The sequence below is a fragment of the Folsomia candida genome, unplaced genomic scaffold (genome assembly GCF_002217175.1).
Source record: "Folsomia candida strain VU population unplaced genomic scaffold, ASM221717v1 Fcan01_Sc026, whole genome shotgun sequence".
Classification (NCBI taxonomy): domain Eukaryota; kingdom Metazoa; phylum Arthropoda; class Collembola; order Entomobryomorpha; family Isotomidae; genus Folsomia; species Folsomia candida.
In genome coordinates, this window is record NW_019091218.1 from 2088833 (window position 1) to 2114166 (window position 25334).

The 25334-nt window shown below is 36.2% G+C and overlaps 5 protein-coding genes across 8 annotated transcripts; 3 read left to right on the forward strand and 2 right to left on the reverse strand.

Annotated features, from left to right (window-relative positions):
- Positions 1-2131: 2131 nt before the first annotated feature.
- LOC110859511 (guanine nucleotide-binding protein G(o) subunit alpha) lies at positions 2132-4751 on the reverse strand. Of its 3 annotated transcripts, XM_035859580.1 has the most exons (8): positions 4482-4751; positions 4275-4392; positions 3989-4031; positions 3667-3808; positions 3411-3571; positions 3120-3357; positions 2667-2844; positions 2132-2602 (listed from the first exon to the last, which is right to left on the reverse strand). In XM_035859580.1, the coding sequence occupies exons 2-8, from the start codon at positions 4390-4392 to the stop codon at positions 2424-2426; spliced, it is 1059 nt and encodes a 352-aa protein (XP_035715473.1). In that variant the 5' UTR covers positions 4482-4751; the 3' UTR covers positions 2132-2423. The 3 variants fall into 3 exon arrangements, with proteins under 3 accessions (XP_035715473.1, XP_035715472.1, XP_021964159.1); XM_035859579.1 differs by having other exon boundaries at positions 4275-4750; XM_022108467.2 differs by having other exon boundaries at positions 2133-2606; positions 4275-4732.
- A 1069-nt stretch (positions 4752-5820) lies between these two features.
- Positions 5821-8704, forward strand: LOC110859504 (multidrug resistance-associated protein 1-like). Its single transcript, XM_035859498.1, is given in 8 exon segments — positions 5821-6442; positions 6445-6530; positions 6592-7185; positions 7266-7289; positions 7291-7481; positions 7546-7922; positions 8001-8517; positions 8593-8704. Coding segments are annotated over 8 exon segments (2523 nt in total).
- Positions 8705-12556: 3852 nt separating this feature from the next.
- Positions 12557-16344, reverse strand: LOC110859506 (RCC1 and BTB domain-containing protein 1). Of its 2 annotated transcripts, none has more exons than XM_022108461.2 (8): positions 15965-16344; positions 15482-15870; positions 15337-15402; positions 14899-15252; positions 13609-13733; positions 13385-13491; positions 13189-13322; positions 12557-12656 (listed from the first exon to the last, which is right to left on the reverse strand). In XM_022108461.2, exons 1-8 carry the CDS (start codon positions 16239-16241, stop codon positions 12594-12596), a joined length of 1515 nt encoding a protein of 504 aa, XP_021964153.2. In that variant the 5' UTR covers positions 16242-16344; the 3' UTR covers positions 12557-12593. The 2 variants fall into 2 exon arrangements, with proteins under 2 accessions (XP_021964153.2, XP_035715499.1); XM_035859606.1 differs by lacking the exon at positions 12557-12656 and adding an exon at positions 12753-13128.
- Positions 16345-17731: 1387 nt separating this feature from the next.
- Positions 17732-18806, forward strand: LOC110859554. Its single transcript, XM_022108519.2, has 2 exons — positions 17732-18033; positions 18110-18806. Exons 1-2 carry the CDS (start codon positions 17872-17874, stop codon positions 18620-18622), a joined length of 675 nt encoding a protein of 224 aa, XP_021964211.1. The 5' UTR covers positions 17732-17871; the 3' UTR covers positions 18623-18806.
- Positions 18807-19177: 371 nt separating this feature from the next.
- Positions 19178-20311, forward strand: LOC110859555 (protein D2). Its single transcript, XM_022108521.2, has 5 exons — positions 19178-19351; positions 19425-19524; positions 19589-19744; positions 19815-19955; positions 20017-20311. The coding sequence occupies exons 1-5, from the start codon at positions 19337-19339 to the stop codon at positions 20223-20225; spliced, it is 621 nt and encodes a 206-aa protein (XP_021964213.1). The 5' UTR covers positions 19178-19336; the 3' UTR covers positions 20226-20311.
- Positions 20312-25334: the final 5023 nt, after the last annotated feature.

The following is a 25334-nucleotide window of genomic DNA, read 5'->3' on the forward strand; positions in this document are numbered from 1 at the left end:
AGTAGCTATATTAGTAAGTAATATCGTGTAGGATTCCTGGTGTTCAGGATCTAACATAAAATTGTTATCAAATTATACATAGTTTAATGCATATCAGAATTTATCTTAATTGTCGTCTTCGATTCAGTTAATTACACTTTGGTCTTTTCCGACTCCTCCATTATGATTTGGCCGATAAATCATTTCCAATCATTTTTAACCTTCTAAGGAAAATTGGTCTCCAATTATTCGGTATTAAACTAGAAATTAAGAATTAGTCGATAAAACAACGGCAATACGCTTCCTATTTAGACACACTAGATTGCCTCCAGACCTGAAATTGTCAACCATTAGCTTGAAACATGCTACAATAAATTAAATACTGATTTTCATTAATTCGCAACCAGAGCGGCATATGGTACAAGTTTCATAAAACCAGATTCATTCCTGCCCTAACAATGTTCTCAGAAATATTTCGTCAACAATTGCAAAAATATTTGCACTACGTTCACAAAACCGGGTGTATCAGCTACGCATGGGACGCTTCGAGTGGAAAGTTACCTCGACATCGCAAAAAATCAACTATTTTATTAGGCTGCATAATTTCCTGCATTTTGTATCTCTATTTCTCCACTTCCTCACTTATTTCGGGTCAGCATCATACACCCTCCTAGATAAGCTGGAGGGTGGATTGATAACAATAATGGTGGCGGTCACGTTCGCACTTCGCTTCGAGTCGGACGTCGACACAAGTTGTATTCAACTGCTGAACGTTATGTGTTCAAATGAAGGAGGTAATATGTATGCATGATTTAATTTTATCACCGGCGGTGACAAAATGAATATACTGGTTTCTCGATATGTATTGTTACCGGAATACTGGGGATGAGTTGTGGTAGTCGAGACTGTCAGAAAGAGAATTTCTGCTGCAAGTTTGTTTGTTCAATTTGAACTTCCCACAGCGCACAATCTTTCTTCGCCCCAACGAGACTTTCGATGCACTGGACGGGCTTAAAAGTTACCCACTTTTCTATGTACTCACTATAGTTAGGGCCAATTCTGTTAGCTCATAAAAACTAGTACTGTTATAAAATGGCTGACAAATATCACAGTTTGGTAACAATGTTACATGTATGCGGTGCCAAATTATTACTACTCCAGTAGAGTCACCTTATGTATCACAGGGTTGTGATATACAATTTCCACTATTTGTACATACATATCTGTATAGTCAAGCTTATCGTCATATTATGACCTATCACATTATTAAATAATTTACTTATTTTTTTCAGAAATGGAAGAACCCAAAGGAAAAAAATCGAAACTAAAAGTATTAAATCTAATTTACACCGTGATTCCCTCAACGATACTGATGCCTCTGGGAATTGGAACTTTGGCGTTTTTCCGACCGTACAAAATTCCGTTTTTGGGATCTCTAATTCTACCCGTTAGGAGTCATTGCACGAATTTTATCCTCTTGGCTCGCTTTCTCATAGCGATTTACGAATTCACTCTACTCTTTTGCGTCACAATTATTGGAGTATTTTACGCATTTTACGTCATCCTTCCCACAATCTTATTCATTTTTGAGGAGGCAATCCAGCTATTCGAGAAACACGTGTTTTCCCAAGAATATAGAAAACTCCAAGTACTGGCAGCTCTAATAAATCTGTGTTTAAGGAATCGTATACTCCCCCTGGCAGCGTTTACGGCACCAGCGACACAAATTCTGGCATCTTTCCTCCTCATAACGCTCTAAGGGTCGTCGAACGTCTGGAGCATGTCGTTTGCCGCTGTCGCCTTTTCCAACACTGCGCTCATCAACTTGATCTGGTTAAGTGGTGCGGGATTAATTTACGGAAAGAGTTGCAAATGGTTGATCGATGGGCGAAAATTTCAAAATGGTGGACGACAAAGTGTTAGATTGGCGAGGAAAATGTTAAAATCAATGATGCCACTGAAATTGTGGTTTGGGTCGAAATTTGTCGACTGCATGACGCCACTTGCCATTTTGCATTTTTGCAATAGCCAGACAGCAAATTTACTCCTGTTGTCGTTCAAATGATTGGTATCGATCAGATCTGAAATGCTGATTCGGAAGGAATAATTTAATACACCTGCTATGAACAGGTACATTTATCTTTAATTGTGATTGAAGGGCAATAAGGAGCAATTTATTCAGTAATAATAATTTACTTGGGAAATAAATTTTGTGCGTTCATAATAAAATCATAGATAGGTATATAACTAACTATATATCACATTTAATATTACAATTAGTATAGATTTACTAAAATCAACCCAAATACTTATATTATCAAAAAATACAAACTTAAATGATTTCCATACCTTAAATAAATTCTGCGGTACAATTCAGTAACATAAAATATGCAAATTTGACTTGAAATAATGAATACCATTTTTCCCCAATTTTACCTTCACATTTAATAAGTGCAGAAACCCTCGTATAAACGATTCTTAACAATGTCATCAAACGCAGTTTTTATAGTCCATCCATCCAGTGCACATGTCTTGTAGAAATATATTGATTTTGTCGTCGACTTATTCTTGACATCAAATTGGGTCATGATATAATCCACCGCTGAATTTTCGTCGCCACGACCTATCTATATTTTTTTTATAAAGGTGTAGAAATAATTTGACAAAAATAACTGCACTAATCTCACCTTTATAGTCTGGGAAGCATAGAGTGAGAGGAGACTTTTTAATTTTCTCTTTGAATAAATCCATCTTCTTCAGAAATAGAATGATCGGCGTGTCTGTGAACCACTTGTTGTTGCAAATTGAATCAAACAATGACAAGCTCATCTGCATGCGATTTGTGGTTTCATCTTCGTATAAAACCTGACATTTAATTTAACGTCGATTAATCAGACAGATTAGATTAATCAGATTAAGGCACATATGCCATGACGGTATTCACGTGTACTTCGCAGCGTAAGATTATCTAATTTTTGCAAAATTTTTTGCTCACCAATAACTTGGGCAAGTTTGCAAACCTGCCCAAGTTTGCAAACCAAGATTTTCAACTAAATATTTTGCGAATTTTAAAAACTTGCTACAACGATCCAACAGTAAGTACATACGCGTGAATTCCTTCCATTTATTTACATAGATACCTGATAATATTCCGACATCGCGACGCAGAACATGATGGCTGTCGCTGTCTCAAAAATGTGGTTCCATTTTCTCCTACTTCCGCAACGCACATTGGGAATATCATAAATTGTAAAGTTCAAGTTTCCAATGGGAAAGGTGATTTCATTAAATCCACAAATGCTGACATGGGTGCGCAAAATATCTTGTTCTGTCGGCTCATAGTTGGACATCCCAATTCTATCCAAATAATCTAGAAAACTGAAATTCACAATTAATTACCAGTTTAATCTTCATATATTTATAAAATTTACTATTGGGCAGAATCGTTTATCTGAAACTGGTTCGATTTTGAAAAACATTCCTGCACCCCCGCATCGTCCCTGAGTTTTTTCATGGCGAGAAGCAATTCTTCTGAAAATGGTTCCGTGTCATGGAACCTTTGTGCGGTATCAAACACCAGCTTTGCATCAAACTGGAAAATATTGAATTAAGGAATGGACATAAATATTTTATGACATTATGTACCATAGTTTGATGTTAGAAAAAAATATAATATCCACTACCCACTTCTCTCTCATTGTTGCGAAAACTTATCCCAAGACTGGGCATAGCTCTTAAAATGCTTATGAATGAATAAATCGTGTTGTTGTAGATGAGAGGGCGATACGTGTTTAAATCTTCTTGGGTGAATCCTACCCCGTATATGATTCTATTTCAAAATGTGTAAGAATTTTATTTGTACGATAAAATTCATGAAGAACTCCCCATTTATAATACGAAATTCATTTTCATTTTTCCTATCTTCTAATGCATTTCCATCTTGTTGGAGGATATGGAAAAGGAAAATTAATGCCGTACTATAATAAGACGTATGTAATCTACTGCTTACCTCATTTGCTGTATTATCGTATTTTTCCCTGATTCTGCACCACCTGGCAATAAATTTGTAATCAAATTAATTACAGAATAATTTCGCCAAATGAAATATCGACAATCTTGTATAAGTTTGAGAAATTAAGAAATTGTACGTGAATTGATATCAATACATAAATATGTTGACCTTGAATTCAGATTTCAACCTGAAAATTTTGTATCTGTACATGCAGTTTGCACAAAACTAGATAAACATATTTTCAATATATTTGTGATTAACAAATGTATATCCAATTAATTACCGAGAAGTAGCAAAGTAAAATCTCTGCTTGACCGTAAAGCTTCTTCTGCCAAATACTTATCAATCTCGTTGGACCGTGCAACGGCAGCCTTCTCCTCGATGGACATTGTGCAGCCCATCTTTGATTAAGATAAGTAAGGAATAAGTTAGAAAATAAGTTAGAAAAATAGGAATTAAAATATTTCCACTCTATGTAAAGTATGATCACATGGAGAAAGTTGGTGCGTAATTTGTCAGACGGAATCTCTCAACGTGTACATAAGTATTAGTTAAGTAGAGTTTGGCAATATTCAGAAACGTATTGACCGTGCATGATGATGAAAAGTGAAGTGGGTATGCGAAAAGATCCCACATTCCCGGATTCGGGTTTTTGGTCGGGTATTTACGTTTCACTGTACGGTAAAATTATTTTGTCAGTGCTAATGTGTGAGATGCAGGTTACGTGTCAGAAAATAAAGGATGACCAGTGGCAGCTGAATGCAATGTGGAGGCAACGGGACAATGTCGCCACGAAATCTCCCCGTATAAAATAACACTATACCTCCTCCCATCCTACAATGTTGACGGCCTTTGGAGGATTAGATTGTGAATAGTTTGCATGATAAAAGTTGATGTATGTAAGCATGCATTCGTTGCGAAGCACGAGGTTGAGTGGTTTTACGCTTTCCTGCAGTTCTTATCAATGGTGAGAATAATTAATAAAATAATATGTTTGCAAAAAATTCATATTTTATGAATTTCCTTACAGTATTCGGCAAGATAAAGTATTAGGGTCAAATTGTGTGTATTGCAGTTAATGGTACCATTAAATTTGGAATTAAACCAATTATCCTGACGTACATTTATGTATCTGCTTGTCAAGATAAGAGTGCTGAAATCACAGGGAAAAATTGTTTTGAACTGGAAGTATGCAACACCTCTTAAATCGTGTACCAAGTGGGGAACATGCAATGGGGAGATACAAATCTATCGGACTGTAACTGTAAAATTATTCAATCATTTATTGCAGCTCTTGAGGTACTCAAATTTTACTAAGATTGTACCGAAAAAAAACGTGAGGAATTTGAAAAGACTTCTCTTCCTTTTCCCTACTATAATTCTAATGAAATGATGACCAGTGTAGTGAAAAATTTTAAGCTACTGTCACAATCGGAGACAATCGGAGTTCGGAGACAATATTCAGTTTTGCTCGAAAATACTGTATAAATGGATGAACGATGAATCATTATTTGCAATGGGAAACAGTAACGGGTTCGTACCTCTAATTAATTAAAGTCAGATTAGATAAAAAAACACGACGTTTATCACCTCAGTGCATAGCACAACGAAATTTCCTACTCCACTCACGAGGTTTTTTTATCGGCAAACCTACGTGACATATTTCCTCATCACATGGTGAAATCATCACAACTACATTTCAATTAATCACGGGTTGTAATTTCGGGCAATATTTGATAAGGTAGATGAGGTCCACCGTATTTAATTAATTGCGTAGCAGCCGTGGAATTGACAAGCCGTAATTTAGCACTCTGTGCAAAATTTAAAAAATGGAAGACTTTTGTGGTTCTGAATTTCGGGTAATTCTTTTATTTAAAATTTATTATTTACATTTTTACATATCTGCATTACTCGGCGATATGAGGAAACACAAGGGTTCCGTAAACATTGATGGTTCGGTGTCTTATGTCGCACAAATCGCATGGATTCAAAATGCCAGCTTGAGGGACAACATCTTGTTCAAGGACGGCTTCAAAGAGGACAAGTATAAAAGCGTGATCGACGCATGTGCTCTCGGTCCTGACCTGGAACTCTTGGATAATGGTGACCTAACCGAGATAGGAGAGAAAGGAATAAATATCTCTGGCGGCCAGAAGCAAAGGGTCTCCCTTGCTAGAGCTGCCTACAAAGAGAGCGACATTATCCTTCTAGATGACCCGCTAAGCGCCGTTGATGCGCACGTAGGGAAGCACATATTCGATAAACTTATCGGACCCCAAGGTCTACTTCACTATAGGACTAGAGTCCTTGTGACCCACGGCGTCTCATTTCTTCCAAAAGTTGATAACATTATAGTCCTTAAAGACGGGAGAGTTAGCGAGACGGGGACTTTCAAAGAACTAATACGAAATCGAGGCAGTTTTGCCGAATTTTTAGCTCAACATTTGAACACAGGAGAGGGGAGGAGGTCGACGAAAAATTTGTCGAGGAACTTGAAGAAATAGTCGGGGTGGAGGCCTTGAGAAGGAATTCTTCCAAAGTCATTCTGAAAAAGAGGCGGTCAACGCAGGAAAGTTTAGGAAAGCGGAGTGCTACCCAAGTCAAACAAGAAATTGCTGAAACTTATTCAAGTCGAGAAAGCACAATCTGGAAATATTCAAGCCAAGGTATTGGTCGACTACATAAAGAATGCTGGGCTTCTCATGTCATTATCAGCATTTGGATTTATCCTCCTCTCAACCGCCGCGGCCACTTATGGCAACATCTGGCTTTCTGCATGGTCCAAACAGGCCACGATTGATGAGCAGGAAAGGAATGGAATTCAGAACAGGGATACGACCAATAAATACTTAAGCGGTTACGGTGGACTTGGAGGTATTCAAAGTGTGGCAATCTTGATTGGTGCCGCAAGTATTGCGATTGCAACGTTGAATGCATCAGAGAGATTTCATTCCAACATGTTGTACAAGATTATCGGAGCCCCGATGTGGTTTTTCGACACCACGCCTCTAGGCCGTTTGATGAATAAATTTACGAAGGATGTCGACACCGCAGATATTACTTTACCACAAAATATTCGAAGTGGATTGAACATATTCTTGAATACATTAAGTGCGATTTTCAACATTGCTTATTCCACGCCATTGTTCTTGATTTTTATTGCTCCTGTGACGGTCTTTTACCTGTTCCTACAGGTGAGTTAGCAATTTATATTTAATTCTTATTTTGTAAGGAATTTTCGCACATACAGAAAAACTTATTATTATTTCCATAGAGATTTTACGTTGCCACTTCCAATTGAAAGCCATCGTTGCCAATTGAAACGTCTCGAGTCCGTCTCAAGGTCTCCGATCTACTCAAAATTTGGCGAGGTAATAACTGGATCTACCACTATCCGCGCATTTGGTCTTCAAGACGAATTCATTTCTGAAAGCCATCAAAAAATTAACGATAATCAGAAGGCATATTATCCATTTATATCTTCAAGTTTGTAAGTTATATCATTTATTTATTTAATCTGCACAGTGCAAAAGTCTAAAATACGTCCGCGTTAGATGGATCACTACCCGCTTGGAGACAATTGGAAGCTTTATCATATTTGCATCAGCAGTATTTGCGGTGGCCTCAAACGTCGACCCTGCAATTGCGGGTTTGTGTATTTCTTCTGCCCTCCAGATAACTGTACTTTTAAACTTCTTGGTGCGACAAGCCTCCGATCTAGAATCCAACATAGTCTCTGTCGAGAGAATGAGTGAGGTCAATGAAACACCACAAGAAGCCGCTTGGCAGACTACTTTGCGACCTACGAAAGAATGGCCGACACAGGGCAGGGTTGAGTTCGTGAATTACGAGACTAGATATCGCGAAGGACTTGACTTGGTGCTGAGAGGGATTTCGTGTACTTTTAATCCCGGTGAACAAATTGGAATCGGTATGATAAATAGTAAATTTACAACTTTATTAAATCCCTAAATGTGACTGAATATGCCGTTGTTCGATGTATTTATAGTGGGGCGAACTGGCGCGGGGAAATCATCTTTAACACTGGCACTATTCAGATTAATTGAGCCTACCTCCGGCAAGATAATAATTGATGGTCAAGACATCACGGAGATTGGATTGCACGACTTAAGGTCAAAAATCACAATCATTCCGCAGGATCCAGTACTTTTCTCAGGTATATTAAGAACAAACCTAGACCCTTTTGATGCCCATACTGACCAACAAATCTGGGACTCTTTGGAATCTGCCCATTTAAAATCTTATGTAATGAGCTTGCCACAAGGCCTGCAGTATGAGGTGGCTGAGGAGGGGCAAAACTTCAGCGTAGGCCAGAAGCAACTCATTTGCCTGGCTCGAGCATTGCTAAGGAAAACGAAAATACTTGTGCTAGACGAGGCCACTGCGGCTGTCGACTTCATTGTCGAAACGGACGACCTCATTCAGAAAACAATTCGGCAAGAATTTGCGGATTCGACAGTGATAACGATTGCGCATCGGTTAAATACAATTATGGATTCGACAAGGTAATTGCACAGTTTTTCTTATCCCATACCAATCCCAGATTTTTGTAATGTCGTACATACGTATTGGCTTTCTAGAATCGTGGTACTCGACAAAGGTCAAATTGTTGAGTTTGATTCACCAGAAAATCTAATGGCGCATACGACGTCGATGTTTTACAGTATGGCGAAGGACGCTGGATTAACGTGAGGGATGAATTAGTTATATGATGTACATTACGTATATAATTTGTGCAAATAAGTAATTCCTACAAGGTATACGAATAAAATGAGATTCATATGACTTTTATAGTTTTTAAAGTCATATTAAACCTAATTTTTAATTTTATGAACTTTTATGCATTTTTGTGCATTATGCGTGCATAAAAATAATTTTAGGCGCATAAAAAGAAACGCTATTAAAAAACCTAACTTTTGCGTAACTTTATCTCCGAATTACAGAGTTTATTGTTTTATGTATGTATGTATATATGTATGTTTTATTCTTCCTTTTTCACGACCTCTCCGGGCCCATAAAAGAGCGATTGTACAAAGTCAGTAAATTAGCTACTTAAAAATTAACAATAAAAGTTGACTATAAAGAAGTTGACATTCAATAAAAAATGAGTTCGGTTTAAAATTATACAATATAAATCGTGTTACATATTTTGCTCACGGAGAAATAAGTTGAAGTAATAATACTTGTGCAAGATTAAATGCATTGGAGTCACTGAAGAATCTAATTGATTGCTGAGTGGGGATTTATTATTTTATACGAATCTTATAAAAGTCAATTTATGTAAGACAATTTCTGTAAAAAGGCACTTTGGCTTTAGTTTTTGGTTACTCAGCATTACAATCGTTTCAGATTTTTTGTATCCATAACTATAGCGACAAATATAATGAGAACCGCCCTTGGCTTTACATACGTCATTCTGACCGCGTTTATTGTAGAGGTAATATTTTAGTTGCAGAAGCTACATATTATGACAAGGTTTACTGATTTGATAATAATACAGGGTTTTCATCAACATCCTTCTTGCAAATATGTAAGGACACGCGCCATTTTTTTTAAATTATTAAGGTTTTACCTTTATTTGTTATTAGCGGCGTTGTGAGCCGAAGCAGGAACAAAATGGACCAACTAGAGTTGCTACATCCCGTTCAAAACCTAAATGTGTGGACGATATTGGTGGCAAGTGCAATCCCGATGTGGGGTTAGACTGTTGTCCATTTTATAGTCAATTTTGGTTCTCCTATTGCTTGTCCGATTGGAACGATAACTGTAAAGGTTGTGGAACTTGCGTGTTGTTGGACACTAGAAAGTCAAACCCTGAACAAAATAATTTCAGAAAGCATCAACTTTGAAATTTGTGGAAATTAAAAATTATATTTGGGGAAATTGCTCAATTTAATACCACTGTCATTAATCCCTGCAATCTGTTTCCCACAAATCAATTGGCTACCTCTGCGAAATAATTAAAGTTCCAGCAAAGACAAATTTGCCTTATTAGATAATCAATAATTTCAGTATTTAAATAACATTTACATAGTTCATGCAAATTTGAATCGTGTGCGTAAATTTGGTCATGCGAGTATCCATTTTTGATATATTTTATCATCTCGGACCCACAACTTTCGTCACGTATTCATTCATCGGAATCAAGTATTAAGGATGGACCTCTACGGAAAGTACCTGAACATAAATTAAAAACCTGAAATATTGTTCAGTTAATTTACAAATGTTACCGTTTTTGTCCATTAACTTATATATTTTCCAAATTCTGTCAGTGACGCATCCCTTCTATGTATGTATTATTCTCAGCCTATCTCACAATGCATTACCGAGTTCGGGGTCACATGTGGCCTGCAACGTTGACGTCGACCATACCTCGAGCAGATTATTCGTTTATGGACGCATGTATGGTCAGGATGGTAGCGTGTATGGTTGCATGTGGACTACGACAAGCTTCTAAACTTATAGCCCATCCTACTACATATTATAAGCTACCGTGGTGCCACGGGCACCACCAAATCGCCTAGTACTTTTATAAGTACCTTGTCCCACGGGACAGCTTCTGTATTGGGTACACCATCTCCCACGGCTAAAATTTTTCTATTCAATGATACGTGGACCCCGTTATATTTTTTAACTAGATTAGACAATTTAGTCCTTACATCAGTAGATGCTTGTCTTTAAGTCAATCCGCTGGGTGGCATTCCATATTTCCCAATTTCTCAGTGGGAAAAACCACCCTTTCCCACTCTCCTGAGAAAAATTGTGTTGGACAGGTAAAAATATGAAACTCTAATCCTTTGCCGTCCCATTGCCTCCGACCAACCTAAACTTAACACTATTTTTAGGAAATTGATTATATTCCCCAACTATTCAGTGAGAAGGTATAACGTTAATAAAAATTTGAGTTCTAAATATTTAAACTGCGAAATGAATCTCAGATTTAATATACTACCCTGCTTGTAATAAAATATTTTTGTATTAAATATTTCTGCGGACCAGGAAATAAACAAATTTGGCCTTCTGTTCGGCCTGTCTTTGGGCACTATTGTTCTACTCTATTGAATAAATAAATTAGACAATAGAACAATTATTAAGTTACAATATGTACATAAATATAATTTTTACTGACACATGTAAACCAGGTGGTTCACCATCGCTAAAGTCAGTCCAACTTAAAATGCGAAATTATTTCCTAGTTGTTCTGTTCTTCCTTATTTCGGCGAAATCCACCTATTCGAGTCGTATAGAACTGTTCGATAGGAAGTATGCCGCCAATCAGACAATACATTTTAATGTTTTGAAAACGTAAGTTGAAAATAAATATTTATAGATAATGTTTGTCACAATTATTTAAATCGATTAAAAACATAGTGGAATATTACATTACACAATTCCTGATCAGGGTTAACAACAAGGTCTCATCAGATCACAGTATTCAGGGAAAGAACAACTTTTCCGCTTACATATGATATTCATTTCCTTCCAGAGATCCGTTTCCAGCCCTTCACAAAAATCGGGCCATGAATAATTTATCCAGTCAGATGTCCCAGTCAGAACTGTATTTGCCATTGACATCTGTTCATTCACGAAGTAAAGAAAAGTTTCCCAAGTGTAAAGTAGTGTACGAATTTGCACTAGTGGTCGACGCCACTATGACCTTTGTTGGTAAAATAAATATTTCAAACGAGTATTTTAGGCCAGTATTTTGAATATTCCAACGTTCATAAATAGTTCTAAAAACGCTTATCTAATTTGAATTAATTGCAGACAACTTCAACACGGGTTATAGGGGAAACGAGTCATTCCTTGATAAATTGGTACGAATTACGAAATCAATCGTCCTCCAATTGTATCTTGAAAACAAGAATTCCAAATTCTCATTAACAACATTCGGCGATTACCCCACGAAAGAAAATGATAATTTAGAGGACGGATTCTGCTACAAATATGTCATGACGACTTCGGACGTCTGGGCTTTCTTAGAGGCGGTAAGATCCATCAACAGCACGTATGGAGGGAAGGACAATAATGAATCTAGCCTCACCGCTCTACTCTATACGATGACCGAACCTGCCATTAAGTGGACATTAGGGTCAAATAATGTTATCAAAATAATTGCCCTGGCCACGGACACTTACCTTAAGTCGCACGACGAAATACCAAAAGATGCCGGCCCTGAGTATAATTACCCAGTCCCGGACGGTTATGCCGATTGTCCACCAAAAATGAGTACCGTCTTAGACTTGCAAAAGAATAGGGATTTTTTTCTCATACCGACACTATTTATGAGTTATGGGTTATGGAGTAAAGAAAGAAAACCATGGGAAGTCAATTTGATTAACAAAATATTCAGTGATCAATGTCACTGGTCATCCGATGTGTTTCGTGAAGACGAGTATGCAAAGGAGGGGTTGACTGCCATATTGCAGTTTGCGGATTACATGTGTAATCCAAAACATAACTGTAGGGAATTCGATTATTATGATGATTAATAATTTTAATAAAATAAGATTTGAACAGTAAAAAAATTGATAAATGTTAGAAGACCGTTCTTTTTTATTCAGAAAATTGGCATGAGTATTTATATGTTGGAAAATTCATCATCGGCCACAATGACTCTGCGCAGTTTTACATGGTTGTTGCTCTAAAACGAATTAAGATAATAATTTACACTTTTTCACAGTAACAGCCAAGCGCATTCGTGGTTGAGTCACAGTAATATTTGGGAAAAAAATGTTAAAGGTCAGAGGTCAGAATTTATTGACCACATAAGTACGTTGGATGTCTCCTTGACGATTAGAATGCATAGATACAACGATTTAGATATTTAACAATTATTTAAAATATATGTATAACAGGAAATTTGAAATAATTAACCATATTACAATGCATGAATTTATTAAGATTAACTTATATGAATAATTTCAGAATTTAATAAATTACATAATTTTAAATTCAGCCTATATTTCATTGCTTCAACCTTTTAATAAACAAATAATCAGCTGCTCATAGATGGAAGTTCCCAGTTTTGTTTCAATTGTCTTCAAACTTACGACAGGCCCAAATACAAGATTTTTATGCACCAAGATATATTGAAGTGTTCGCCGTTTTAAATTCTTTACGTATAAAAATCATAAATATTTGTAAAAATTGTAAATACTGAAATATATCCTTACATCGATTTCGTTAATATGTCCAATTTTGTACAAGTCGAGGGCATTATGCTGTGTAATATGCGTATCCTGCAGAATATTCTTGCAGTGCTCTTTTATTCCAAATTCGCAATAAGAATCAGCCAAGATCATCACGTCTGCAATAATTATAAATTGTTGACAATCTTTTTCAATCGTAGTAATTCTAAATGAAGATTACCAGATATGTTTTTATAGCTTGTTCTCGGGCAATTCAATTTGTCATGGTACAAAAAATAAAGGAGAGATGTAAATGTCTGAAAATTTGTTCCAGTGATCAAGATTGAGCTGGAACCATAACCATGTAGTATTGAGTGAATTATGTGAAATTATTAATACACTTTGAGGTACATATTATTATTTTATAGTTTACCTCAAACGGCAAAAAAAGTATTAAAAACTTACCCTTCATTTCCATCTTTCCAATCGCCGCTAAACATCTTTTCAAAGTATTCGCTCCGAATAGTGAGAAATGCTTTGTTCGCAACTATGACCTTTTCCTCAACGGAGAAGCTGATGTCGTTTTTCATCTGCGATAGTAATAAATAAATACTTTCTGTATATATGCATTTAAACTGGTTAAGACTGTCCAGAACTGGTTCCCTGATTGTTCAACTATAAGTACTTAATCCCTGTTCGGTATATAAATATATGTTTCGAAGCTTATAATGCGACACCATAACATTTAAAATTGTACTGGCAGATTAACATTAGGAACAGCCAAGTGTTCGTGCACTTTGAGATATCGGTTGAATGCAATATTTTTTTTTCTTACTTTTTCTCTCATTATTTTAACATAAGGGTTGTCTTCCGCAAGATTTTCCATTGATTAAAAAAAATTCAGGTAAACTTACAATGCAGGTTTTTCTCATGTAATGCTCAGATCTTGATGGGACTAATTTTAATTTGTTCACCATCAAAAATAAGCGGACCCGTATTTTTTTTTTCCAATGGTCGCATTTGAGCGCGTAGCGGGATTTTCAAATATTTTTCCAGCCAAAATCTCAAATTTTGAAATCGCTGTAACTTTTTGAATGTTGGCGCGAATTAAAAAAACCAAAAACATGTATGCTTAGAATTACTTCCTTTACAATATAAAAATTCAATTTCGAAAAATTTCGAAAATTCGTGTTTTTTCGGGATTTTGCATATTTCGAAATTCAAGAAAATGACTAAAAATACGAATTTTCGAAATTTTTCGAAATTGAATTTTTATATTATAGAGGAAAGAATTCTAAGCATACATGTTTTTGGTTTTTTGAATTGTTAGTTAAAATTTTTTTAACTAAGTTAAACAACTAAGTTTAACAATTTGTTAACCTGAGAGTGATGTATCTAGTCACCCCGACCGACCTTATTTCTCTTTATGCCACTTTATGCCAGTGTCCGGCATAAATATCCAAAGTGCGGCAAACACGTAACCACGGGAACGGCTCTGAATGTCTATTTTTATAGAGAATTGTAAACAACCGAATAAAATATAATCTAGACGACGTATAGGAAATCACATATAAAATAGAGTCTAGTAAACCTCAAACTGTAATGTATAAATTCGTTGGACAAAATAATTCGAGTAGTCCGTTCTTGCGTATTTATAAATTTAAACCACCTATCCGTAGCTGGGTATTCTATTTAGGATAGTCATCGTTACTAATTATCATGCCTACAATACTGAAACTGTATCTAATAAGTTACCGGATCCTGCCACATTGCTTCGATTGTATCCTTAACAGTAGGTGTCTCAGGAATGTCGGCATCTTGAAGTTTTCCCTTCATAGTTTTCAAAGTCGCTGGACAATAGCTTTGAAAGGCTTGTGCTGTTGATAAGTAGTTTCTATATCGAAGTAATCCCCCTCGTGCTCCCCCGAATTCACCATAAATTCCCATTTTTGAAACAAATTGAAACACGCATAACTCAAACTTTGGATCAGCAGCAATATCGATGACCACATTTATTTTTTCAAATGGAATCCATGGATCAGCGTCTACCATTTTGTACACGATTCCATCCTTGCTAAGGCAAAAAATGGAGTCACTCGAGGATACGATCTATCATTGATTGAGAGTATCAAAGTTTCACCAATAAAATTTCTGTAAAATATTCTAATAAGTAAATAAAACATCTGAATTAACCTTTTTAAAAGTTGTTGACACTAGTGCCCTTTGAGGATTACAGGAACTCGAATCCCATCGGTACAGCTAAGTAATAACAAATTATAGTTTTATGATAATTGCAAAAAAAAACTTATTTATTTATTTCAGTTATTAGCTATTATACCTCCCCCAATTCACAGATTGCAGCACATAGGCCTGTTCCTGCTGCTCCTACTTGCAAAATTTGTCTGTTTTTGAACATATCTTTTGAAATAAGTTGAGGCGCTCCGGCTCGGCGCGCAGACATTGTTGTTGAATTATTTTTCTGTCTTACAATAATAACATGTCCCCCTTCCATTAATACAAGTACGTGTGTACTACAAGGAGCTACTTGTATGATTTGTTTTCTTTGCAATTCTGACATGCCAAAAGGGAATGTCTCCTCAGAAAAAAGTGCCGGCTGTACAGATATATCTCCCACGGGGTACATGCCTGTCTTCATTCGACCCCAACTGTATATTTTGCATGTCTTTGTTATCGCAAAACATTGATGATTTGTCCCTGCTGTAAATTCTAGATCAAATTAAATATCTTAATTTAGTTCCATGATAATTTAATTAAAGGCAACAGTTTTTAAAATAAGTATGTGTGCCCAATATGTAAATACCTTCAACTTCCACACCACACAGTTCTTCGACTTTTTCCAAATTTACGGTCATATCCTTCGTGCCACCTGCTTCTCCAATGGAGTAAACCTCGTCCGTCGTTGTCACGATTAATCCCGTGTTCCCGAACACGTATGCCAACTTGACGTTAGTAAGGAGAGGTTCGTCTTGAAGAAGACGAAATACTGCAAAATTATTTAGTTCAGGTAGAGGAATTGCGGAAAATATCTCTTCCAACGGTTCCGCAGATTCTACAGGTTGAGGTTCAGAAAGACTCATTTCGATTTATTTAATTAAACCTTCACAGCGCTACGAAAACTAAGAAAAATATTTTCCGAATAATACGACACAACTACGTTTGTATATGAGTCTCTATCAAAAATACGTGGCACCACTCGCAGCAGTAACATGGGTAGGATAAGCTGGTAATGTCTCACAAAAATTGTGACACGTAATAAATATCCAGACTTGTTGCATCGATATGACCTTATCTACAAGTATCCTGTAAATTGCCAGTGGTTTATGTATACCTTGCCATTATTAAACACTCTTACACAATATTCTATCGTGGTATTACCATATACAATTACCCTGTTTTGTCTCCTTCAATACAATCCATATTTTACGCTGCAGGGATGGCGAAAGCGTATTAAGATAAGGATTTGCAATTTTGCACTGTGACAGCTAACGGCATTTGTGGTAGACTCACAGTCAAATTTGGGAAAAAAAGGGTCAAATGTCAAAATTTATAGACCAACATCCCAAAAAAAATCCCTCACTAAATTTCAAAATTGCAGTTTGAAATATTTATAACATTACGCTTATGGGAAAAAATTTTGAAAAACCTCAAATTTGCATTACTGTATACACAACTCAAAATGCTATCTGGTATATGGAAATTTATTATTAGCTCGGTAACTAAAGCAGTGTTTTTAAATGATGAATGAAGACGAGGTGTGCCATTCGAATTGGTCGGGGGACTGCTAAATTTTGCTGTCAATATTGAAGGAGCCGTAAGTGGAAAAACGAAATGCTCAGGACGAAAGGCATTATGATCAGATACGCTATTGTGGTGGTAGATATTGTTGCATATTTGTGTATGTCTTTTCAAATGATTATGCATTTCTAGACATAATTTAGCTATCATTGGACTTCATCCGAAACTCTTGTACTTTTACATACATATGTATATACATCCCTAATTACTGCCAAAGGTTAAATTTTGTGCCTTTAAATTTAATTTTGTGTGAAATAATTTTATTTAAATTAATATAATAACAGCCAAATAAATTGCAAACTGGATTTTGGAAGTCACAGTAACAAAAAAATGCATTTTATTGCCACCACATGAGTCAGTGTAGCATTTTTGTTCTACTCATTCTTCAATTAAGTATTGCTATGTACATACGCTTATGGAAAGTTCATAAATAATAATACAAATATATGACTTACGAGGATTACTACTTGTTGGTAGTATTTGGAAATGAATAATAAACGAGAGCAAAATTGAGTATTTAGCATGTTGTGGGTTTAGCATATTTAATGCGATCTGGTCTCAATGACGTTATCATGATAAGTGATGACTGATATATCTAACTAGGTAAAATAACTAGGTAAAATAATCATGGGATGAGGAAGATATGGAATAAACCTAACACTGGATTAAATTAAGTAATACAGATATAAATGATGTTTGCATTATAAGGGGAGTTATTTTGACACAATTATTTTTGCTGGGATGCGTACTGATATATAGACATTTCTAAAAAAATCTAGAGGTACAATTCACTCTCTGGCTGCCGTTCATTCCCAATGTGACCTTCATAGAGAGATTTTCAATAGGAGTATATAGTAAATAAGAAATCCTTGTTATTATAAAAATAAAAATACAAAATAACTTTCCTCCAACATGGAGGAAATTCTTCTTAGCGTGATAAACACAGGAATCGACGCACTTTTGCACGAATATTGTCAGACGACTAAGTTTATACGATCAGAAGCTAGGTGGAGGAAGTCTGGGAAAGCTGCTAATTACAGCGGAAATTCCCATAAACCGGATAGATTAGTTGAAGTAAGTATTTCAAATACGTTTGTACTGTATGGTTGAGACATATATGGTTGCACAAAAAAATGTTAAATATTTTTAGGGGAAAACCCAGGGATTTGTGGACAAGGAAAATCCAGTACTTCAAGGATCATCAAATCTTCGCATCGAGCAAGTGACCGCGGAGTATAGATTCTTTGAATTTTGGTTCCTCTGCCTGTCAAGAACTGAAAGATTCAACGAAGTTTTTGATGCGGCCTCGAGGACATTTAGAAATTTTGCAAAAACTAACAAATCAAGAATATTTTCACACGCCGAGTTGTCCCAATGCTTTGCTGGGATTGGAAATTACACCGAGGTAACAAAATTTGCGATGTGCTTGCTGACCAAGGCCGTAGTCCTAAAGGATGAGGGCAGACAAAGTGTGTCATTGGAATCGGTCGCGAAATTGCTGAATTTAGCTGTCAAGGTGGTGAACGTTAGGAAGGAGCAGTATGCACGGGCGAAGAAATTGAAGACTGAGAATGAACAGCATCAGTTTCAGATCAGGAATTGGGGCAGTATTGTCGCATATTTGGGTATGTTGTTGCAAATGATGACTCGTTTGGATGAATGATTTAGTGAGACTTCAACAGTTTAAATATGATTTACTTAAATTTGCATTCTGATGATTTCCAATTACTTGTTGCATGAAATAAATTTATATATATTCGTGTCACCAAATTAGTAAGTCTAAATTAATAACTAAATCTTGATTTATTTATATGACCTGATAATAAATAAGTTCAATTCATAATAATGATATCACATTAATTCCATAGTTTTATTTGGCAACAGTAAAAAAGTATTTTCCCAGCAGACGGTACATATGCAGTTTGTGTGTCGATAAATATAGCAAGCTGAATGGTAGTACGTAGGTACTGAGCATTTTAGATATATTTATGTATGTACGAATTTGCTGACTCAATGAGGTGTTTGATGGTTTGACCCACTTTATTTTATTTTTGTCTAATAAATATTAAAGTTACTGCAGTTCCGTGCCGGATTACCCAAACTGGAAATTGCAGACTGTAGAGTTTAATAAAGTCGTAAAGTCAAATGAGAAATATCCCAGTTTAAAAATATAAAACTGCAAAATAATGCTTCCTTCGATTTAATAAGTAGATCACTCTTCACTCAGCATTTTAAGTTAAACATTGCTCGAAATAGTGGATATTAATTTCAGTTTACAGTTGAGATCGAACCAGTACTGTTTCAGTCGCACCAATCAAAACCTTAACCGCATAATTTTGTTAAAATTTAAACCCACGTTATAACAAAACTCGAAAAAATGGACAAGTTTCCAGTACGTTAAAAAAAATTCTTTTCATTTATTTATCCAAATGTAGAATACAGTAATAAATATCTAATTGTTAAAGCGAGCCTTTCAATGGGTCCTAGCATCCGTTCTTCTCCTTGCAGTGGCAAGTAGAATGGAAAAGATAAACCCATTATCGCGTCTTGTTCCTGATGTGCTTTGTAATGGATCATTGTAAATTTAATGATTTGTATGAAATGCATGAAAAAAAGTCCGTTTTGCTAGACCTACTCCCACCACGCAAGATAATCGGTGAGTACGAGGGTGGGATACGGATAGATTTCGGACATCTCATAACGCCCCTTCAAGCTAACGACACTCCCACATCCTTCCGTTGGAGAGAAAATTTTCCAGATCGATTATACGTGTTGATGATGCTGGGTAGGTTGTGTTTATTTATTTATAATTTACTCCCAATTAAGGATAATTAATGAAGGAACGCAATTCATAGACATGGATGGGCCGTCGCGAACAGATCCCGTAAACGGCCCCGTGAATCACTGGCTGGTTGGAAATATTGACGGTGGGCAGGATAATTCCTGGCGTAATGGAACCGTTTTGGCCGAATATTCCAGACCGCGTCCACAGACTGGTGAATAATATTTAAATATTTGAGCGGAAATTTGAAAAATGAAATGAAATTAAAATTCCAGGAACTGGTCTCCATCGATACGTGTTCCTCGTGTATATGCAACCACGGGGAGGAAATATCTCATTTACGGAGACCGTGATACCAGCAGGACCGAGTGTGGCGAGGCGAAATTTTGATTATCGCCAATTTGCGATAAAATATGGTCTTGGGCAACCGTATGCTGTAAACTATTTTCAGTCCATGTTTGTCCCCGGGGAATTTGATGATTAGACAATTCGATGGGATGATTTGAATTTATTTGTTAAACAATAATATGAAGGTTTATTTTGAATAAAGGCAAATACATGAAGTTGTAATTTTTTGTATTAATTGGCGATATCATAGTTCTCGCCTCCGTCCACAGCGTCCTGCCCCATAGAGAACTCCTCCTTCCTGGCCACCTTCACGACAATGACACCGCCATCGCTTAGGGAGAAGTACGCTGCTGGCTCATCTAGTGTAATACAATTAGTTGAGAAATTTCTAAATGTTTTGGAAAGTGGTGAAGCGATCTACAATTCCAGTCAAAATTTTTATCAAATTTGTGCAGAAATAATGTTTAGCAGCGAGCAATACTCAATTATGTAATAACTGATCAAATTTACAAGCTTCTTGTGAGTAATTGCATTCCATGAATATTCATTACGAAATGGGGTTGATAGCATTTTCAGAACATTATAAAACAAAAACTGAAATACCTTGCATTTTACATATAATTTTAGTTGTACACTATGATAATTCAAAAAGCATATGTAGGAAAGCAAAGTTGTATGCGATTAAATTCATAACATGAAAAAAAGATGAGAAGAATGACACAAAATTTTGGACAATACGCTGCATATAAGAAACAACGTTGTAGATACATAAAGTTCTTTATTTCACAAACTACAATGCATAAAAGAATAAGCAGAATTATGAAAAGTTCGCATGCATTTTTAAATTGAACAGGTTATCTATAATACAAGTTTATCATTGTGATAAGGGTAAATATGATGACAAATAATACCTTATACATTTCACTAGTAAATATGAAATTCGCCTTGTTATGGAAATAAGGATATGGTACTATATAAAGACCCCGCATGGTTTTAGCCTGTAAAAAATGTATTACCGAATTAAATTTAATTCTTTTTATATATGATGTTCATCACACTCTTACCTAATTATTTTAATCCATTACGGGACCAAAAACTCCGTCTCTACCCCCTGACCGTAGCTTTTGCCGCACGCTCGCCATGAGAGCCGCGCCACTGTTTTCCGTTACCTTCTTTATTAAATTCATGATGACTATTCGAAATCTTTTCAATCCTTTGGGTGGTTTTGTCCTTTTGGAGTATTCCCTCTTGAGTAATGCCCAAAACCGTTCATGGGACGAGCTTGAGGGACATTTGTAGCGTTGTCTTTATTTTCGACAAAATCCACTTTTTTCTCTCGGAGTTGGTCAGTCACAATTCTCGCATAATGGCTTGTTGCCATATCGGGCCAGTGCAAAATCATTTTATTTTCGATAAAGGGCATCAACCTCTTCATGATACACTTCTTTAGGAAAACTTGAGAGCTCAAATTTTTCGAAATAATTAGTGGTTTCGACACATGACCATTTTCATCGATCGCCAGCCAGATTAGGTATTTCTTAGGGAATTTTTCCTTCCCTTTGTATTTATATATGGCAGGTATATTTTTTTTGTCTCTACATGAGTAATACTTAACCCCAATGACACTTTCAGGATCCAAGATACAGAACGTTTCGTCATCCATGACCATCAAGTTGGTGAAAGTTTCCTTGCAAAGTTTTTCTTAAATCTTCCGGCAGTTGGTTTTGGCTCTACGTTTCTGATCCTCATTATATTTTGGGGAAATTTTGGCTTTGTAAGTTTTGAAGCCCAGCTTCTTGGCTTTAATTTGACATACATATGATATGCTCAATTTCAATTTTGTTGCGACAGCCTTACCCGAAATGTCGGGGTTGTGTGTAAATACTTTCTCCACCATATTGACCGCTTTCTTCATCCCTACGAAAACCGGCTGGCTACTTGGTTATTTGAAATCTATGTTTTCATGTAAATTATACCTTTCCAAGATACGATGAATTGATTTCCGTAGCATCCCCCCATGAACAAAGTGGTCAAGCGTTTGTTCATTTGTTTTGTGATCTCGAAAAAACGCATTTTAGGGCGAGTGGCAAACTAGCGTCGCGACTTGCTGCGAATCTTTTGCTCTCATTTTTAAACGAAAAGAGATAATCCAATTCGGTTTTCAGAATTAGGTAGCCAATTAAATTCTCTACATAATTTCGAAAAATTTGAAGTCTAAATTCTACCCGCCTGGTATTGGCATTACTGAGAATCTCGGGGTCTTTATATAGTACCATATCCTTATATACATTTTCTGCGACTATAATTAACTATGAATAATTTAGTTGCCATTATATGTAGAATTGAACGATGATATCCCACACAATTCTGGATCTTTACATCACGGACTTATATTACTTCTAAGGTTTTCATAATTGTCAAGTATGTATGACATGATACTTCATGAAATACCTTATTTTGTTGAATGTTAAGCAAACTATCACAATAGATCAGGATATGTAAAGTATATTTGAAAAGATATTTAATTCGTGAGGAAAATATATTATTTAGCCCACGCTGTTTTCCACGCTTTCTTTATGTTGCTTCCTGTTAAGGCTGATACTTGTTAACTGCACTCTTCGTTATCAAAGGGTATTTATGATAATCACATAATTGCCAAATGATTATTACATGAATTATATATAAACTCAGAGTCTCAGACTAGATATTTAAATTTCCCAGCTCATTTTAAAATTACTTGAGGAAAAACTGGAGTTTTAAGAAGACGGTTAGACGAAGTTTTATTGCGTTAAGGAGCTCAATTGAAGTATAGGAAGTTCTTACCTACTTTATCAGCCTTCATAGATACAGTTAGTGTAGACAATTACTAGACCCGTAGTTTGATGAAAACCTAAAGCTAACAATCTTTACAGTCTTCACAATATTTTAAAATTACAGAATTACAGATTTAGACATAAACGCATATTAGTATATATTAAACACAAAGAATGGAATCAAAACATTTAATCCTTGTTCAAATTCTTCAACAAATTTTTGGCACCGTATTTAGTTTTCATGCATCCGTTGAGAAAAGAATATCGAGTGACCAGCCTACACAAGACTTAATTAGCTCCAGGCTTGCCGATTACCTTTCCCCTTTTGAAAACTGTACCACAATGATCTTTACCGGAAAAACCTTCGCTTAGAGATCTCTTAAGCACCCCGCCATCGGACCAATTGTTGTTCTTGATTACGACAGGAATATACGTTCGCACACAAAGAATTTGATTTCTGATAAAATATCCCTCCACAGAAGAAGGAATCCGGCGCGGCATTGTTGGGCAAGTTTTGTCATCCTCCCCGAAAAATGGGGCACATTTCGTCATAACAATAAGGAATTTCTTCAACACCACGGTTTCGTTGACCATAACTATCCATCACAGTATTTCCTATTTTTCACGACAATAACACACGAAGTTCAAGAATACTTTAGATTTTCGCACGTTCAGTACAATTATGTTGGTTTGAGAGAAATTTTGATAGTGGATGTGACCAGACTGGGGGAAAGTGAAATAGGTTTGAGGATGATTTATTATAACATCTATTACACCAAGGGACCACCGATTGACCCGGAATCCTTGGAAGAGTGGCATGAAGTTTAATGTTTACCATCGAATTGTTTCAGTAATTTGGTTGAATTAGGAGAAAAGGTATCCAAAATCAACAAATACTTTTGGGCACCTGGAGATTCTCATGGTAGTGACGTAGCCATGATTCGCAGCCTAATAAGTCAAAATAATGTTGAAGGTGTTCATCCGTCATACTATTGGTATCGTCGGGTAGCGAATTTTACCACGATTAGCGGTTTCTTGGCTTACTGGATTTTACAAGATGTATTGACCTATAATTTTTTTAATATCACGCCAATCCACTTCATTAGAGGCATTCGTCGCTTTACTTGGTGGCTTGATGAGAGAGGATTGCAATATTACATTTACGATGCGCAGATTTTTAGCTTTGTTTCGTGTTATAAGACAAGATCAACGACTGCCATGCTATCAGCGTTGACTAGCCCGTTCGACGATACAATTTGGACATGTTTAGGAATAGGCTTTGCTATGGTAGTTTTAATTTTAAGAATAGTGTGGAAAAAAGTTATTTCTGATAGCGTATATCTGGTAATTGGGATAACCGTAGAAAACTCTGTTCTGGCGTCCAATTCAATTAATAAAAGCAGACTTAGAGAGAAGCGACATTTATCGATCGGACCTTACACCATTGTCGCAGTTTGGATTCTTTTAGTGGGAACGATTTTGACGAATTGGTACAAGACTATCTTCACCATGGAAATGATTGTCCCCACGATTTACAAGTCCCCTTAGAAAACCGCTGTTGACGTAGAGGGTATCCGAATTCTGATGCCGTTCAATCTTCTCGATGTCGAAGATGCCCATTCTCTACCGAATTCAGACTTTTGGCGATACGGATCTTTCTATATGCAAATTGTTATGCGATGTCGTAAAATTGTAGGAGAAGTTGCAGACGCTAAATACAAGAATACGGCTTTGAATTTGCTTACCAAGATAAATCCTTATTTTGGATGGCGTCAAAATTTTACAGATCTTGGGAATGGTTCCTTTGTTTTTAATGATCCTGCTACTTTCAATGACAGTGTGCTGAAAGACTTGCCGATTCAACCTGTCGATTATGATGAGAGGGACAGTTACGGAATAGCAAAATCTTTATCGAGCTGTGGAAAAGTGGCGTTGATGGACACAAAGGAGAATATCGTGGAGATGACAAGTTTTCTGAATGACAATCGAGAAAGGAAAATATACGTCAGTGGACATGGTGATTCATTCTTCCCGACAATTAGAGGTTGGAAGTTGCGTCCGGTTAGGAATAGTTATGCTGAAAAACGTCTCAAAGTGATGATATCTTCAGGAATTTTGAAACATTTGGAATTTTTGTATAAATTGTGGAAACCACAAAAGTTACTGAATCACTATGCGAAATGGAGACATCCAAAAATAGAGGCTGTTTCGCGATTAGATTTTAATTCAAAGATCACGCCAGGGTTTTATATTTGTGGAATTTTATTGATTGTTTGTGCATCGGTATTGTTCGCTGAGATATGCAGTGGTGCATTTAGTTTGAGATTTAGCGGTTGGATTCGTAATTTGATAACGAACTTGCAGGGAAAAGGGTTAAGAGAGTTTTGCAAAGTTAGCATTTCATCGTCCAGATAAAGATGAAATTTCGATAT